A 17,640-nucleotide genomic window follows, 5' to 3' on the forward strand; every position below is an offset into this window, starting at 1 on the left:
GAGGGCAAGGGCAATGGGGTCTTAAAGCATGTCCAGCTAGCACTAAAGGAGGAGCTGCTATGTTATTTGTCCCTAATGGATCATAGCTTGGTCTCACACTATGAGATCTGCATTATCCCCATTTTATAGGTGAGAAAACAAACACCTGGATCACCCATCTTGAGGGGCTAGGTTGAAATGTAGGTATGAGAATAGCCATGCATTGTGGAACAAGGCTAAGGGGAGGCTTCTTTCTGCATGATAGCAGCCTAGACAAAGGATACATATTTAGAGGGGTCTTATCACTATCCCATCCACCTCATCTGTTGGGGCTGTACACTCTGTGTAACCCTGCCTATACCTAGTTAAGAACCAGAGGCTAAGCCAGGTGTGGTGGTACACGCCTTTAATCCCAGCACTCAGGAGGCAGGGGCAGGTGGATCTCTGTGAGTTCAAGGCCAGCCTGGGGCTACAGAGAGACCCTATCTCAAAAAGACAAAAACAAAAACAACCAGAGGCTGTGTAGTGCTAGCCAAGACTGATGACTTGAGATTGGCCAGAAAACAAGGATACAAGAGCAGCTATGTGTGCCAAATACAGGTTCATGATGTGTACATGTGTCTTAAGTACCTACATGTGTATTGTGGGCACCCTCACTAGGCAGCAGGGAAGTGCAAAGGCCAGTTCTATAACACATAAGCTAGACCCAATTGACTTTGAGACTGCTCAGGCTCCTACCCACTCTAGTTGGGGTCAGTAGCTTCCTCCCAGCTTTGGGTGCCAGGAGGCTGCTGTGTTAGCAGGAGCTCACTCAGATCCAGACTGAGGAAGTACAGGCAAAGTCAAGCAGAAGCTAAGAACTGCCCACTGCACACATGGGCAGACACCTGGCCCTAGCAGCTGCAGGAACCCATTTGCTTATGGCCTTTCCTTGTTTGCATGGACCCCTACTTTCAGGACCATCTGTGACCTGTCTCTAGAGCATGGGGCCTAGGGGGACCTGAATACCTGCTCAGGCAGGACAGCTTGGACTGAGTGTGCATGGGTCCCCACAGCCTCCAGGTGTCAGAACCCTAGCAGAACAGCTGGGACCCTCAAGGGGTCTGCCCTGCTGGAAGAACTCAGACAGGTTAGGAGGCCCTGATCCCACTCAAAGCTCTCTCTACCCCAGCTGTAGGTTAGAGCCCTTGCAGGCCAGCTGCCTGATGTCCTTGTGGAGGGACCACCCCTACAGTCCCTGACTATTGACATGCCTTGACTTGGAAGCCAGAAGATAGGTGTCTCTGTGCCTACCAGAAGGCCACTAGGTGTCTGGCTCCCCCTCCCTCCACAGTCACCTGAGACCCCCAGGACCTCAAATGGCTCACAGCTATCCTCTTCTTCACATTCTGGAATGAAGGGTGCTAAGGGGCTTGGGCACAGGCAAGTGACAAGGCTACAGTCAGTGGCCACTCAGAGCCTGCCTACTGGGTCACTCGGCCAGAGAGCCTAGTGATGATGTAAAGATGAGTCCAATGTATACAAACCTTCAAGCTTAAGATATTGAGCATGTCACCGGAGACCCTGAGGGCTTGGTAGCCAAGCATGGCACTGGTTTTGCTAAGCAAATCCTCTGTTCCCTCCTCCTGGACTCAGTACATTTAGGGCTTCAGCCTAACAGTGTTTGGGCTAGAAGCTGCTACCTGCCATGCCAAGCCTGGCTGTTCTGCATCTCAGCCTGGCTGCTCTCCTGGACCTCAGGACTGCAGCCACCTTGTGCCTGTCAAGACAATTCAAGGCACAAGGGGACTATATACTGGGTGGGCTCTTTCCCCTGGGCTTAACTGAAGAGGCCACCCTGTATCAGAGAACACAGCCCAACAGCATCCTGTGCACCAGGTATGGAGGCCAGTAGCTGGGGTGGGGATGAGCCCAAGCTTGGTTATCCCTGGGTTTGTGGTACTCCCAAGCTGGGGGATGAGGTGGTGGCTATCTGGGGGATGAGGTGGTGGCCACCTGCAGTCCCATGTGGCCTCAGGTTCTCACCCCTGGGCCTGTACCTGGCAATGGCTATGAAGATGGCGGTGGAAGAGATCAACAATGGGTCTGCCCTGCTGCCTGGCCTGCACTTGGGCTACGACCTCTTTGACACATGCTCAGAGCCTGTAGTGACCATGAAACCCAGCCTCATGTTCCTGGCCGAGGCAGGCAGCCATAGCATTGCTGCCTACTGCAACTACACACAGTACCAGCCTCGTGTGCTGGCTGTTATTGGGCCCCATTCATCAGAGCTCGCCCTTATCACGGGCAAGTTTTTCAGCTTCTTCCTCATGCCACAGGTGGGTCAACTTCCCTTGTGTTTCCCCAACCAATCATGTCCATTGAGCTCCCACATCAGGAGGTACATTTGACCACTGCAGGTCAGCTACAGTGCCAGCATGGATCGGCTAAGTGACCGGGAGACGTTCCCATCCTTCTTCCGCACAGTGCCCAGCGACCGGATACAGCTGGAGGCTGTTGTGACACTGCTGCAGAATTTCAACTGGAATTGGGTGGCTGCCTTAGGCAGCGATGATGACTATGGTCGTGAGGGTCTGAGCATCTTTTCCAGCTTGGCCAATGCAAGAGGTGTCTGCATTGCACATGAAGGCCTGGTACCACTGCACACCACCAATGGCCAGCAGCTGGGCAAGGTGCCAGTTGTGCTGCACCAGGTGAACCAGAGCGAAGTGCAGGTAGTGGTGCTGTTTGCCTCTGCCCGTGCTGTCTACTCCCTCTTCTACTATACTATCCATAATGGCCTCTCACCCAAGGTGTGGGTGGCCAGTGAGTCCTGGCTGACCTCAGACCTGGTCATGAACCTTCCCAATGTTGCCCGTGTGGGCACTGTGCTTGGCTTTCTTCAGCGGGGTGCCCTATTGCCTGAATTCGCCCACTATGTAGAGACCCGCCTAGCCCTAGCTGCTGACCCAGCATTCTGTGCCTCACTGAATGCTGAGCTGGACCTGGAGGAGCATGTGATGGGACTACGCTGCCCACAGTGTGACAACATCACGCTGCAGAACCTGTCATCTGGGCTGCAGAACCTGTCAGCTGGGCAATTACACCACCAGATTTTTGCCACCTATGCTGCTGTGTATGGCGTGGCCCAGGCCCTTCACAACACCCTACAGTGCAATGCCTCAAGTTGCCCCACACAAAAGCCTGTGCAACCATGGCAGGTGAGGGTAAGGTTTGTGCTGGGCCAGTGCCTACTCCTACAGGAGCACTGGGCCACCAGGCAAAGCTGAAGCCTGTGTTGGCTGGAGGGGTTTATAAGTAAGCCTTACCCCACCCCCCACAGCTCCTGGATAACATGTACAACATGACCTTCCATGCTCGAAACTTGACACTGCAGTTTGATGTCAAAGGGAATGTAGATCTGGAATACGACCTGAAAATGTGGGTGTGGCAGAGCCCAACACCTGTATTGCATACTGTGGGTACCTTCAATGGCAGCCTTCAGCTGCAGCCTTCCAAGATGTACTGGCCAGGCAACCAGGTAGGGACAAGGTAGCAGAAGCCATGGTGAGCACAAACTTGGGGCTGCCTGTGGGTCTGGGGCTAGTACTGGCCAAGGGGAGCCTGATCCAAGCTCCCATGTCCAGGCACCAGTGTCTCAGTGCTCCCAGCAGTGCAAAGATGGCCAGGTGCGCAGAGTGAAGGGCTTCCACTCCTGCTGCTATGACTGCGTGGACTGCAAGGCAGGCAGCTACCAGAAGAACCCAGGTGAACCACCTTCCCTAGAGTCTGCAGTTTAATGCTGAGGCCAGAGCCCATGGGGGTCTGGGCCAAGGAGCTCTGTCCCCCATTACCAACCCCTACATTGCTTCTTTTCTCCTCCCCTTCTGCAGATGACCTCACCTGTACCCCATGTAACCAGGACCAGTGGTCCCCAGAGAAAAGCACAGGCTGCTTCCCTCGCAGGCCTAAGTTCCTAGCCTGGGGGGAGCCGGTTGTGTTGTCACTGCTTCTACTGCTTTGCCTGGTGCTAGGCCTGGCAGTGGCTGCCCTGGGCCTCTTTGTTCGCCACTGGGACAGCCCACTGGTTCAGGCCTCAGGTGGGGCACTATTCTGCTTTGGCCTGGCTTGCCTGGGCCTCTTCTGCCTCAGTGTCCTCCTGTTCCCAGGCCGGCCAAGGCCTGCCAGCTGCCTAGCACAACAGCCACTAGTTCATCTCCCACTTACAGGCTGCCTGAGCACACTTTTCCTGCAAGCAGCTGAGACCTTTGTGGAGTCTGAGCTGCCACTGAGCAGGGCAACCTGGTTATGTCATTGTCTTCGGGGGCCTTGGGCTTGGCCGGTGGTGCTGCTAGCCATTCTGGTGGAGGCAGGACTATGCATCTGGTACCTGACAGCTTTCCCACCAGAGGTGGTAACAGACTGGAGGGTGCTGCCCACAGAGGCACTGGAGCACTGCCGCATGCACTCCTTGGTTAGCCTCAGCTTGGTGCATATCACCAATGCCATGCTGGCCTTCCTCTGCTTTCTGGGCACCTTCCTGGTGCAGAGTCAGCCTGGTCGTTACAACCGTGCCCGTGGCCTCACCTTCGCCATGCTGACTTACTTCATCACCTGGGTCTCCTTTGTGCCCCTCCTGGCCAATGTGCAGGTGGCTTACCAGCCAGCTGTGCAGATGGGTGCTATCCTATTCTGTGCCCTGGGCATCCTGGCCACCTTCCATCTGCCCAAATGCTACATGCTTTTGTGGCTGCCAAAGCTTAACACCCAGGAGTTCTTCCAGGGAGGAGGCCCCAGGGATGCAGCAGATAGGAGCAGCAGTGGGCATGGGGAGGGGACTCAGAGACACAATGAATGACCCCTGACCCAATGACCTCACCTTCAGTGAGCACAGCCCTAGTAGAGATCTCCCAAGCCAGCAACCCCCAGATGGTTCCCCAACTTGAAACCCTTCAACTATAGACTCTGATTCCCAAGTTGTCCACTCACCTTCAGTGTACTTTAATAAGGACTTTATTCCTACTTAACTCTCAAAAGCAAGCTTAATCTTAGCCCTGTTATGCCCCAACTGAGGCCTGTCCAGGTAGGCTTGTCCTAGAAAGTGGCCTACAGAAGGTGCCTTAGGACTACATGGCTACCTCCTAAACTCAAGAAAGCACCAGGCAGACCCTGGGGGAGGCCAGAGGGTGCTGCTTGCCTGGCCATGCCCAGCTGGGACCACCACGCAGCATCCCAACCAGGCATCCCAGGTTGGGCATATATATCAAGACAAGAGCAAGGAAGGCAAATAGAGGCCTACCCAGAAAGGGGCCAACATCCAGCCTCCTCCCTGGCCCATCCCCAGCCTGTAGAAAAGGATCAGGTCACCACCAGCACCTTGGACAGAGCCCCCGGCAGAGTTGGGGTCAGCACCACGGCCAGCTCCAGTCACCCAGGACCCCTGGAGTCTGCGTCTAGTACCAAGGACAGAAAGTTGCCTGCCAAACCCTGCTGCTAGCCAGCACCAGGGACAGAGCCATAAGCCTGTGTGGAAAATAAGGAGGGCATCTTCCAGCTCCAGGCAGAACCTTGGACCAGAGATCTGGGTGAGCTCTGGACAAGCCCTGACACCTGAATCCTGACAGAGCTCAGCTGGAGAAAACAGAAACAGGCCACACATCAGTCCCATAAAATTAAACGCTTTTTAGTGTTTAAAATAGCATTTACACAGAAGCAGCATTTACACAGAAGCAGCTCTATGTGAACTACCCAGACTCTCAAACTTTGACACAATATCTACAGTGCAGACATGTGGGGCCACCATGCTAGAATGGCAGTGGCACATACTGATGATAGGTAGCCATCAGGACAGCAAGGATGAGACAGGACAGGACCCCATCTCTGTAGCCATTGTGTGTACCACCACTTCATCTGAGGCTGAGACACAGTATACAGGTGCCTGGTCTCCTGTCTCTCCCACTAGCCACCCTCCACATACTTCCAGTACAACCTGTGTTGCCATTTGCTGAGTATCAGGTGGAGAGAGGGACATGCAAACTGCCCCCACTGGATGACCAGCTGCTGCCCTCAAAGCAGGCAGGATAGGAATAAATAAATAAGTTAGACCTCACCTGGACAGCCAGAGAGGCCTGAGGGCTCTGTCTAATCCCTCACAAACCCTTTGGTCTGGTAAGTGAAGCCCATGAATTCATTGGGGGGATGTCAGCCTAGACCCCTGTGCACAGTTCTGGGAGAGTGGAGGCAACACAAAACCCAAAAGGATCATCATTGTCCTAAATGAGTCACCTCCAAAAAAGGAACCAGGGATTCCCTGAGGCTTGTGCTAAGGAACTAAGAACAGAGATGTCCCCTCACAAGGGTCTGCAAGCTGCTCTACCACCAAAGGCCCCAGAAGCAGGCAAGATGCCAAGCCCAGACCCTGATGGTATGGCTGCCCTCAGCTTACTCCCACTACCCTGGCCCAGACCCCACAGCTGACCTATCCTGACTGGCCACCACTAAGGCAAGCCCATTGAGTTCCTGGCACAGCAGAACCACCGGCTCCTGCCACAGACAGGGCTGAAGGCACTGGCTGCTGATCACATGATATCCACGAAGAACTCGCAGGGGTTCCCCATGGCTTTTTGGAAGGACTGACGGCTGCCTGTAAGTTCTGGGGGAACAGCAGCCAATTCCCGGACAGGTGGCCCTCCTGGTGGCCCACCCACCACTGCATAAGCCTTTGTCAGGGGGTGCAGCGGGGGAAGCCCTGGGGGGACAGCCGAGGCCTGACTTCGAGGGCTGCTGCCTCGGCTGAGCTGGCTAACAGGACGGTCCCGCCAGCCAGTGCTACCAGACCCGCTTGGTGCTACGTGGTCAGATTCGCTGCCACTGCCCCCAGCTCCAGCCGCACGGCGCTCCTTCTCTCGGCCTGGGGCCCGATGGCTGCTCCTTGTGGACCCACTGCTCTTGCTCCCTGGGAGAAAGGAAAGGACAACAGAGTTAGGACCAGGCCTGGCCACTTCCCGGACCACCAGCTGCTCTCAGACAGCTAGGGCAGGACCCAGTTGGCCTGAGGGGTGGGTGTGTGGGTGGGATGCAGCCATGCAGACACCAGGAGCAGCTGAGAGGCGAAGGGCTAGGGGCAATAGGAAACAGCAGGGATAATGGGGGCCAGCTTGGCACTCCATACCTCACCCCAATGCTTCAATCAAGGGCTTATGTTACAGCTAAGAACCTAAACCACCAGTGAAGGCCTAAGTACCAGTATTCCCATCAGGCATCGTGGGCTCACCACCCAAAGATCCACTGTCCACCCCACCCCAGGGTCCTGGTCAGCTAATTGGCTTAGCCCTTGTATTGAAAGTGGTGGGAACCTGAAGACAGGTGCTGGCTGGGGACATGCTGAGAAGGACACGGGGGGACCTGGCTTACCGGCCCGAGGGTCCACTCTGCTAGTCCTTCAGTCTAAGGCTTGCTCAGCACAAAGCAAGGGATAGCACAAGTCACATACAAGCCCAGTGCTCACCCATGGCCAGCTGGGCCTACTATGGGTCCAGCTGGGCTTGAGTGCATACCAGGGTCGGTCCAGGGTCAGCAGATACTCAACAGCTTTTCCTTGGGAGCTGCCACCCTCTGGTCCACCTCTTCTCTTTCCCATCCTCCAGGTCCCCTAGGTTGGCTGCCTGCATCTTTCTCCAGACCCTGTAGCATGGCCACTGGCCTCACTGTGTCACACTCTGCCTAGAACCTCTGCTTCAGCCCACCTCCTCCTCAGAGACACCCATCATCTCAGGTCTCTGATATCTCTGGGATACACTCTTAATGGCACTGTTCACTGCTCATGCTGGTACCCTGCTGGGCTTCAGATACCACAGAGGACAAAACTCTTCTCCCCCTGGAGCTTGGGGCCTGAAAAGTGACCCTACTTGATGCCCTAGGCACTCTCACCCTCCTTCTTGCCACACCATCTCCTGGCCTCTTGCCTGTCATCGTCATCTGGAATACCACACTTGCCCCCGCCAGGTACAGTCTTCCTGTTCCCTAAAGCCTTTCCCCACAGAACCAAGGTGAGTCTCTATACCAGACTCCTCCCTATCCTTCCCATACTGGCTCTCTAGATGGAGCCCACCAGGATCCAAGCACAAAGCAGGAGCACAGGGTGCAGCAGCAGGGCCAGACAGTCAGGGAATGGGAATAGAGGAGGGGCTGGCACGGCTCTCACCTTCACTCTGCTGACTCCCAGCACTGCCGCTTCCATAGCTGAAGCCAGGGTCCTGGTAGGCAGGTGGGAAGCAGGGCGGGGGCCCCGGGTACTGGTAGGGGTAGCCCTGACCCAAGGGCCAGGGTGCAGATGGGTGAGGCAGTGGTGCTAGTGTGTCCTGATCCGAGGCTCCACTGGAGCCACTGTTAAGATTCAGGGCTGCGAGGTCTGGCAGGAAGGGAGGGGAGAAGTGAATAAGGGCAAGTGGATAGGCCCCAGAGTAACTGCCACCCTGTGACCCCCCTACTCACTGCTGCACAGATCGCCGAAGACATAGTAGCACTGCTCAGAGAAGGTGATCTTGTTAACTGTGTGCCGCAGGAAGCCATGCTTCAGCATACTGCTAGCGTATTTCCTTGCCTCCCGCCGCTCCTTGAAGCCCTCCACATGTGTGTACAGCCAGTCCACCACGTCCGCCCCTGGCCATAGGCTCATGAAAGTCAGGGCAGCAAAGCCCTGGGCAGCTGCATCAGAACAAAAACAGACTGGGCCCTTCCCACACAGCCAAGGACTCACCAATGACAGCATTAGCAATGGTGATCTTAAGCCACATGCGGTCACGGATCTCCAGTCCCGAGTCTGGCAGCTGCATAACCCGGACAACAGCACCCATGTCACTCTTCACTGTCAGTGGTGCCTCCTCCAGCTCTGCAAGGCATAGTTCCCTCAGCCCATGCCAGCAGCCAACAGGCATGGGCTGTGTTCTAGGTTGCCTGATACTAGCAGCCCAGACCCACAGTATGGACCCCCATGGGGTTGGGAGCAGGGAATGGGATCAAACCTCTATCCCCCACCCTTCGAGGCACCTCTCATCAAGATCCTGGGCTAAAACTGAGATGAGGCCACCCTCATCCAACAGTCCAAGCACACATGGGCAGGCCAGCTCCTTTTCCCCCAGCACACTCAGGCAGTTAGTCATGTTAGGCAACAGGAAAGCAGAGCAAAGACTACACATCCCCTCCCAATCCTCAGGATGGCCCTGGCAGGACCCTTCCACACATCCAGATGACAAGTAGGGCTGGGCTGTGGGAGTTGTGTATGTGTATCTGTGCACACACTGTGAAGACACTGAGGACAGACACATCATGTGTAATGGGCCCCAGGAATGCATAAGCACCAAATCTCAAGGCTGGGACAGAACCTTGTCCTCCAGCCTGTTTCCTGCCGGGTCTCTTGTGAGCTGCCACTTACGTGGGGCGCCAGGCACTGAGCTGGTTAGTGAGGAAGAGCTGGTGCGTGTGATGGCGCTGGAGCAGGGACTCGTACCATAGCGGGGCAGGGCACCCGTCAGTGCTGCTGTGTGCGACAGCCAGGCAGCTGGGTCAATGGGTCGCACCGGGTCAGCTGGACAGTCACCGCATGACAACAGATGATGGGTGGTGGAGGGCAAGGAGACAGCATGGGGCAGAGAAGACAGACCCTTCAGACTGGGCCCAGGAATCCCAACCCACCTTGTCCCCTTCATGTGATCACTTACCCCTTGGGATAGTAAAGTAGCTCCGAGGGGTTGGATCCCAGCACTTAGCCACTGTGAGGCTGATAGGCCTGCAGAGTTGGGTGGGTCACATGGGTAGGGCCAGGGCCCTCCCATCCTGGGTCCCTCCCATCCCCATATGGATCCCCTCCTCACCCTGTCTGGGATACGATCTCCCGTAGCACCCGCACAGCATCATCATTGCTCATGTTCTCAAAGTTGACATCATTTACCTGTGGGGTTTGTAGAGGTCAGGGGTTGGCCATGACATGGGGGGATGCTTCCTGTTCCTACAGCCACAATGGCTCGCACCTGAAGCAGCATGTCGCCTGGCTCAATGCGGCCGTCAGCGGCCACGGCCCCGCCCTTCATGATGGAGCCGATGTAGATGCCACCATCACCCCGGTCGTTGCTCTGGCCCACGATGCTGATGCCCAGGAAGTGGTGCCTCTCTGCAGGAGGGGCCATGAGCAGGCCCCATAGTCCCCCCACCAGCCTGTGCCCACCCCCACCCAGCACCCACCAGCCCACAAGACCTCACCCATGTTCAGTGTGACGGTGATAATGTTCAGGGACATGGTGGAGTCAGTGATGCTGCTGAAGGAGGAGGCCTGTGGAAGGACCCAATGAGGGGCTGGACAGGCACTGTCAGAGCAGACACCCCACTGACCTGCTGCCTACCCGATCTGTCTGCCGCAAGCGCTGCTTCCGCCGGCGGCGTTTGTGCTTCCGAATGAGCCGAGAAGAAGTACTCTGTTCTGTAGAGCTGCTCAGCCTTGGGCAGGAAGTCAGAGTTCAGAGGGGCCAGGGGCAGGAGCCAGGAGCCAGGTAAGCACAGCCAGGCAGCACTCATAAGTATGAATCTCCAGCACACACAAACACACGCACGCCGTGCCCACCGGCTTGTGTTGTCCTCCTCATCTGAGTCGATGAAGCTGCTTGACTCGAGCTCACTGCTCAGTGCAGTGGATGCGCTGTCTGGGGGCAGCCCCAGGTCCCGCCGCCGGTCCCCCCTTGGGTGCCCATTGGTTCGGGCAGCTGTGGGGACAGCAGGATGGGAGCTGACCATGGGACTTCAAGGTCACAGAATGAGGGTGGCCTGTGCATTTCAAGTCTCTGTTGGTGTAGGAGCTGCAGTGACTCTGAAGCCACAGAGGGTAGGGGGAGCACCAAGTTGGGGCCTCTACCCAAGGACCTCCACTGACTGAAGGAAATGTGTGTGGGGTGTTTCCAGGGGAGGTTTGGGGTCCAAGTCTGGGCAGCACAGCCACAGTACCCTCATCACGGTTTCGGCGTCGGACTCGCTCCCTCCGGTGACTGACCATAGATTCTGTGCCTGTCTCATTGTCCATTCCATCTCGGCTACTGGCAACATTTGGACTGCACAGATGAGAAGGTGGGATTGGGCAGACCAGATCACAGGCAGTCAGTACCTCAAGTGATTCCCAGTCCCCAACCCTCCAAGTGGGACCCCAGTTCTAGAAGATGCTCCCACCCAACTGCAGACCCCTCCTTTGTTGCCAGCTCCACTCTTCCCAGATGGGTCTTGGGCAGCAAGCACCCAGGAATGGCAGGGCTCTGCTCTCCCAGGGGCCTTACTGGAAGGAGGGGGGCCTGGAGTCACCAATGCCACCTGTCCTCTCAAGGGGTGGGGGCAGGTCCGTGTGGCTGTCAGTGCCCTGGGACCCTGCATCCGAGTGAGCGCCCTCAGCCAGGACCAGCTGTGGAGGGAGAATGAAGGCTTGGATGCCCCATCTGCCTCAGGGTCACCCCCACAGACACCCAGGGCAGTAGACAGCCCCTCCCCTACCTCTGTTCAGTCCCCTCACTTCCCCCAAGAAGAGCCTACCTGTGTCATACTGGAGTGGAGCTACCCACAGACTCACCCAGGAAACCACTCGGCCATTGAAGCAGGGCAGCTTGGCATTATCATCAAAAATCTCCTCTTTCACCACCCTGTGGATAGACATGGCCTTGAGGTCACCTCATCTGGGCCTATCCAGAGGGCTCTAAGGTACATCTCCCACCATAGAGATGGGGTACCTACCACACCACGTTATCACTGAGGGTTGTCCAGCACATTCTCTTCTCAGGGACTCTGCCACCATTGATTGGCCCTAGGCCCCAACCCTCAGCTCTGGGGATAATGACTGTGGAGGATTCATGAAAGGACAGTCTAGGGCTCCTATTTACCTCCAGGGTCAGAGCCCAGTTTCTGGTGGGTCAGACAGGGTGAAGGGTTCCTGGAAAAGGCCCTAGTTCTTCAGCTTCCTTGGAACAAGGTTCTACCCCAGGCCTGTATCTAGCCATGCATTTCCTCTGGGGAGGACTCAGTAACTGCCTCACCAAAATACATAACACTGAGGCTCCTCTGGGGCCGGTTCTCAGCCTCCCTCCCTATCTTAGGTATAGTGGCTCTACCCATCCAGGTGCCCAGGACAGGCCATGGAGCCTCTCCGCCCCTCACCGCAAATCTCACTGCGTATCACACAGGTTCTAATTCATTCGAGAAGGGCTGTCCACTCACTCCAACCCTGTACTCACACTGAGGCTGCATAGGAGCAGCAGGTTGTACACTCATGTACCAGCCCATCTTCTTGGGGCATGACCACTGGCTCCTATCCTCACCTTCCCAGCATACCCTCCTCTGTGCTGGAGCACTCATGGGCCCTAGTCAATAAGATGTGCATCTCATGCTGCTCTGTGCCTGTGAACCCTTGGAGTTTTTCGCACATTCTGCCAGCCCAGAGCAGGGCCTGGACTACAACAAGGTACAAGAATGCAAGCCCCTTGTGTGAATATGGGAGGACCAAGAAGAATACTGCTCCTTCCCTCACAGGCCATCCACCCATCTAGGGAGACAAAGTGTTTCTCATGTACTGGACCAGTCCCAACTCTCAGGAGGCTATGGTAGGCCTCTACTTGAGGGCCTAGAAAGACATCTAAGGACAGAGCTAGTCAAACCCTGGCTGTACCCACTGACCACACCCAGTCCTGCCTGTCTCAATGCTGCTCTCTAGTCAGATAGGCTACAGAGGGGCCAAGTTCACCCAAGCAGGGTACAAAGGGTCAGGGAATGAGAACTGGGAAGGAAGCCAGATAACCTGGAGTCAGGACTCAAAAAGGCATGGGCAGCAGCCAACACAGTCAGAGGGGCAACTGGAAAGGGGCTGTGGCCTCCAACTATCTCTTCAGGTCCCAGATTCTCCACCTCCCTGGCACTCAGCTCCATCTAGCTTAGTGGGATTTTCCACATCCAAGACTTGGGTTCAATGGAGAAAACAAGAGCTGGGAAACTGTGCTGGTCCCGGAAGTGCACCTGGCAGGAGGCAGGCTTGTGGCCCAATGGGCCCAAGGCCAGCAGCAGGTAGCAGGCAACCCCATCACAGAAATATCCCGTCCTATCCAAGGAGCAAGGCCCTTGTCCACCCACCTGAAAGGTAGAGAACAAGGGCTGAGGGGGTAGAAGCAGCAGAGCAGACCCCAGTCAGTTCTCTATGGTTCTACTACTGCCTCCAGATGTCTGGGGGGGCGCTGCATGAATAAGGTGGGAACCTCAAAAGCAGAATCACTTCTCAGAACTCTCTAATATCCGCTGCCCCCCACTTACAAGTCACAGCCCTGTGACTTGCCCCACTCACAAGACTGGACCAAGGCAGCCAAAAGAGGGGCTGTCATCATAGGAAGACCTGGAGCTGTCCAGGGTAAGGTGGGGTTTCTCTTGAGGATGACAGGGCTCTGCCCATGGCAAGTGGTGAGCCAGGGCTTGCAGCAAGCTTGCCATCTCCAAGTAACCTGACAGCAACAGAAACCCAGACAGGAATCCTTGCCTCAGTCCCCAACCTTGGCCCCAAGTGGGCCTGCCAATAGCCTTTCCCCTGCCACACCCAAGCCACAGCCCTCTCTGACTCACCCATGGGGAGACATATGAGCACCCACAATAGAGCCTGCCTAGCTTTCCAGCAGGTACTGTGTTGAATTCAGATCAGCTGGGACTATAATGCCCTCATAGCCAGAGCCTTAAGGTGATATGGTCTGCCTGAGGTGTCCATGCCTCCTGCCCCTACCTAGTTGCCCCTTCAGGGCCCAAAGGCCCTGTTCTCCAGTCTTCTCAGCCTGAGCAACCAAAGCCTTACCTTCCACCCTGGGGGTCAGTGTGATAAGGGAGGCCAGGAGGGCAGGACAGCAGTGAGATGGGTAGCACTTGCCCCAAATCCCAAATATATTCCTGTCCCTTCCCTACCCTTGACCAGATAAGGGGCAAGCACTACCACACCCACGGTGGAAGCAGAAATAAGCCCCACAGGTATGTGATGTTGCCCACAGCTGTACAGCCTCCTGAGAGCTCTAGAACAGGAATGAAACAAGGCATAGCCAAGCCTCCCCACCATCCTGAGTCTTGCATGCCTGGCCTCTTAGGAGGAAAGATTGACCCCTGTGTCTCCCCTGGCTCTCTGCACAACCACCCAGAATGCCCCTGTGGGTATTTTGTCCCAACCACAGAATTCCTAAAGAGATCCTTGTGGTTACAGGACTCCACTGCCACCCCCGCCCCCGGGATCCACCCCAAGGAGGAATCTGCTCTAAGGCAGGGCCTTGGAACCCAGCACAGCTTGACTAAGAAGGAACGAGTTCCTAGAGATCACAGTACTCCATAGTGACCACAGTACTCCATAGTGACGAAGTCCTGAACAAGTATCATCCCTATACCACCCCACCCCTTCCATACTCAGGACCAGAAGCTGGCAGAGTGAGCAGGCACAGGGCATGGAGGATCCTGAGTCCCAAGAGGCTTCTGTGTGCTCCCAGGAGTGAGGGTCCTAATGCTTACCAAGTCTTGGTATGGTCTGGGCCCTTGGCCTAAGGAGTTCTATTGCCTATAGATTTGAATTAGTAGGTGTGCATAGACTCCTAACTAGACCTAGTCACTCTTCTACCAACCTATCCCATGGGACACAGAGCCCCCAGAATCTGAGTCCCTTCCCAGGCTCAAGCTGTGTAGGATCTAGAGTCCACACAGCCTAGGGAATGTATTATAATTACCTGGATTCTCACAATACTAGGAAGAATACTGAGAGGCCAACCTGGATTCTCACAATACTAGAGAGAATACTGAGAGGCCACATTCCTGACCCCAGAGAACCCTACCAGGGCACAGGGAGCCCTCAGAACATTTGCCTATAGGCAAAGAACCCCAGAGCCCCAGGTTCTCAGCTCTTACTCTTGCCTGCCTCCCCCTACCCCAAGCTCTGGGTATCTTCACCTCAGAGATGAGGAGGCTAGGGCCACTGTAAGGAAGATGAGCTCAATACTGTATCAGGCAGGCTGGCATCAGCAGTACACTCCTGGAGTCAAATGCCCTCAGTTCTCTGTCTCAGACCAGATCTGGCACTGTCACCAGAATCAACACTAGACACTCCTGTGGGGTCCACCAGAATCGTAGAACTCCTGCTCTATACTCTGGAGGTTCTGGGTCAGAACAACCACATGCTGCACATGAAAGTGGGCACAGAAAGAGACCTTTACCTTGTTGGCCAGAGATATACCCTGGGAATGAGGCTTAGCCCAGGGCAGGCTCTGCTCCTTACAAAGTGGTCAATTCTGGTTTGGAGTAGGTCAGAGACCCCGACTCACTAGGTACTCCTCAGAGACTCCAGTCTGAGGCAACCCCTGAGGCCACCTACCCAGTTCAGCCAACCCTGCCTTCTCCTAATATCAAGCTACTTCCTTGGGCAAGGAGAGGAGGAAAGCAGTGAAGAGGGGAGGGGCTCTCCCAGGCTTCTGAGGCCACCAGACCATCAGAGGACCAGGGGAGAAAGTGTGAGCCTACTGACCTACCTGCTCAAGTATTTCTGTGTCACCCTACCCCAGATTCTATCTCTAAGGTGATCTACTAGTTCTTCCACACCGGGACCCCAAAGTTGTCTCTGGGCTCTCTGCTGGCTCCTTCCCCCTACCTAAGCCATTCCTAAGCCAACCCAAATATCCAAAGGATGTACTTCTGCTTCAAGACCCAAATCTGCCATCCCACCTCATCAGCCAAGGCACCTGCAGGTTCTCCAAACCTACCACAGGCACAGCCTTGCAGGGGCCTATGTGGGCTGATGCTGGGCTGTGGCTCTTGGGGTACCTAACCCAACAGAGGTATGGGAGCTAAGGGCCAGGTGCCCTCGGAAGATACCCAGAGTGTGTAACAGAAAGCAACCCAGGACTGGGTCTATTCCTCACCACTCAGTTCTAGGGGCACAAAGTTAGTGAAGAAGAACAATTGTGACTTTGGTGATTTTTTGTTAAAATAATAAACTGTTAAAATCTAAAATGCCCCAATGACTGAATCCAGGGATGCACAGGCCCAAAAGCATAGAAATCATGGAGGTAGCCCAGCCAGGAGAGTCAGAGAACACCAGCCTCCACTTCAGGCAGACAGAGCACCAGCTATGGGGAACACACAGTCTTGTCTGATTTTTTCTGGTGCTCGAGGGAAACGGTGGGTAGGCAAGAGACTCCAGTTGTCCAAACCATGTTTGGCCCTGGGCAGATGCCCAGAGTCACAGAGAAGTTCAAGCTTGATCTGACCTGGGGCTGCTCAGGGACCCTGCAACCATAGAACCCAGGAAATGGCCTCAATGTCAAAGTCCCAAGAAGCAGCCACACACAAGGGCACTGCCAGTCTGAGGGCACCAATCACACCTGCTCTACCCACAGGGCCTGCTCATGCCCCCACCCCCAATCATAGCCAAGTTGTGGACTCAGGTTACTGTGGCTATGCCCAGTCAGGCCTTTGTTGCACAGCCTCCTGTGCTCCCTGTCCCAGAGGCTCATATCCCTTCTCCTGAGACAGGCACTACAACAGTACAGCTAGGAGACATAGTAGCTTAGAAGCTGGTCCAAGTCAGTAGATAACCTGAACACCTCCCAAGAATGCAAATGCTGTGTGGCTCAGAAGAATCAGAAGCCCAATAGCCAGGAACCAAGGAGACAGGAGACACTGAATTCTTGGTCACCAATGACCCTTGACCTCTGTCCTGCCATGGGGACCTTAGAGGGTTCAAGAGGAGCCTGCTTTCAGGCTTCAGAAATTTCTGTAAGCCCCAGCAAACAGATGGGTGCCCATGACCCACCCATCCCACACTACCAGACCCCCAACTGGGGATCCAATGGGGTGCTGGGACTAGCAAATCCTCATAACCCTTCCTCTTGACAGTCCTTTGAACCTAGGCTTCATAAACTGCACACGCTCCAGGGCAGTCCTGAACTCTGGGTTCCCACCCCCTAGAGAAAGAATGCAGCAGGCCCTGTACTTGACAAGGGAGAAGGGATGGATTTGAGGGTACCTCGGGCACCCAACCTGGACCAGATGGGCACAGGGGCACTCGCGAATGTCCATCAGGAAGCCTGGGTCCTGGACTTGAGCTCTGGATAGAGCTCTGGCCTACCAAGCAGCCCAGTCAAGGACCCAGGATTCCCAGCTGGACACAGACAGGTGAGTGCACCCACCAAGGGTCACCACGGCGCTCATGCAGGCACTGACCCTGCCTACACTTGGTTCAGCCCCCACAGGGTCGCCGGCGCTGCCGGCTGTCAGCCCCAGTCCCTACAGCCCTGCCCGCACAGACAGGTGCCTGTACCAGCCCGCGCGGGGTCCCGGTGGCCGCCGCACACGCGCGGGAAAGGGCCGGCACCCCCGGCCCAGGCCGCGAGGCCCACTAACCCGAAGTCCTGGTCCATAGACTTGAAGAAGAATTTGTAGGCGTGCACCGGCCGGTTGCTGAGCACGTTCTTGAAGTCAGCCAGCGTGACGCGCTCGGGGGCCACCGGCAGCTTGACCAGGTACGGTGTCTCCTCCTCATCCATGTGGTAGATGATCTTGGTCTCCGCCATGGCGCGGTCGCGGCGACGCGGGGCCCGCACGGCGTCAGGCCCGGCTCACTGCTCGGACGCGGGGCGCCCTCCCCGCCCGCCGGCC

General features: G+C 55.9%; 2 protein-coding genes across 3 annotated transcripts; one reads left to right on the forward strand and one right to left on the reverse strand.

The window, feature by feature from the left end:
- Positions 1–1,617: 1,617 nt before the first annotated feature.
- Positions 1,618–4,816, forward strand: Tas1r3 (taste 1 receptor member 3). The gene is made up of 6 exons (XM_008852582.2): positions 1,618–1,857; positions 1,997–2,297; positions 2,379–3,179; positions 3,302–3,499; positions 3,606–3,726; positions 3,852–4,816. Exons 1-6 carry the CDS (start codon positions 1,667–1,669, stop codon positions 4,814–4,816), a joined length of 2,577 nt encoding a protein of 858 aa, XP_008850804.1. The 5' UTR covers positions 1,618–1,666.
- An 804-nt stretch (positions 4,817–5,620) lies between these two features.
- Dvl1 (dishevelled segment polarity protein 1) lies at positions 5,621–17,640 on the reverse strand. Of its 2 annotated transcripts, none has more exons than XM_008852583.1 (15): positions 17,386–17,640; positions 11,561–11,630; positions 11,274–11,395; positions 10,951–11,054; positions 10,574–10,712; positions 10,356–10,449; positions 10,216–10,285; positions 9,987–10,126; positions 9,831–9,907; positions 9,678–9,745; positions 9,392–9,544; positions 8,717–8,848; positions 8,452–8,619; positions 8,162–8,368; positions 5,621–6,913 (listed from the first exon to the last, which is right to left on the reverse strand). In XM_008852583.1, the coding sequence occupies exons 1-15, from the start codon at positions 17,553–17,555 to the stop codon at positions 6,537–6,539; spliced, it is 2,091 nt and encodes a 696-aa protein (XP_008850805.1). In that variant the 5' UTR covers positions 17,556–17,640; the 3' UTR covers positions 5,621–6,536. The 2 variants fall into 2 exon arrangements, with proteins under 2 accessions (XP_008850805.1, XP_008850806.1); XM_008852584.2 differs by having other exon boundaries at positions 6,537–6,913; positions 9,467–9,544; positions 17,386–17,555.

This window comes from Nannospalax galili, unplaced genomic scaffold, assembly GCF_000622305.1.
Source record: "Nannospalax galili isolate Female #2095 unplaced genomic scaffold, S.galili_v1.0 scaffold806, whole genome shotgun sequence".
NCBI lineage: Eukaryota > Metazoa > Chordata > Mammalia > Rodentia > Spalacidae > Nannospalax > Nannospalax galili.

Bases quoted from the DNA above. Each gene is read 5' to 3' on its own strand.
- Tas1r3 (XM_008852582.2), top strand. From the start codon at position 1,667: ATGCCAAGCCTGGCTGTTCTGCATCTCAGCCTGGCTGCTCTCCTGGAC. The intron at 1,858-1,996 runs GTATGGAGGCCA...ATGTGGCCTCAG, and splicing joins AACAGCATCCTGTGCACCAG to GTTCTCACCCCTGGGCCTGT. The intron at 3,727-3,851 runs GTGAACCACCTT...CCCCTTCTGCAG, and splicing joins CAGCTACCAGAAGAACCCAG to ATGACCTCACCTGTACCCCA.
- Dvl1 (XM_008852583.1), bottom strand. From the start codon at position 17,555: ATGGCGGAGACCAAGATCATCTACCACATGGATGAGGAGGAGACACCG. The intron at 10,450-10,573 runs GTGGGCACGGCG...TTCCTGCCCAAG, and splicing joins GAGGAGGACAACACAAGCCG to GCTGAGCAGCTCTACAGAAC. The intron at 8,620-8,716 runs GTGAGTCCTTGG...GCCTATGGCCAG, and splicing joins CATTGCTAATGCTGTCATTG to GGGCGGACGTGGTGGACTGG.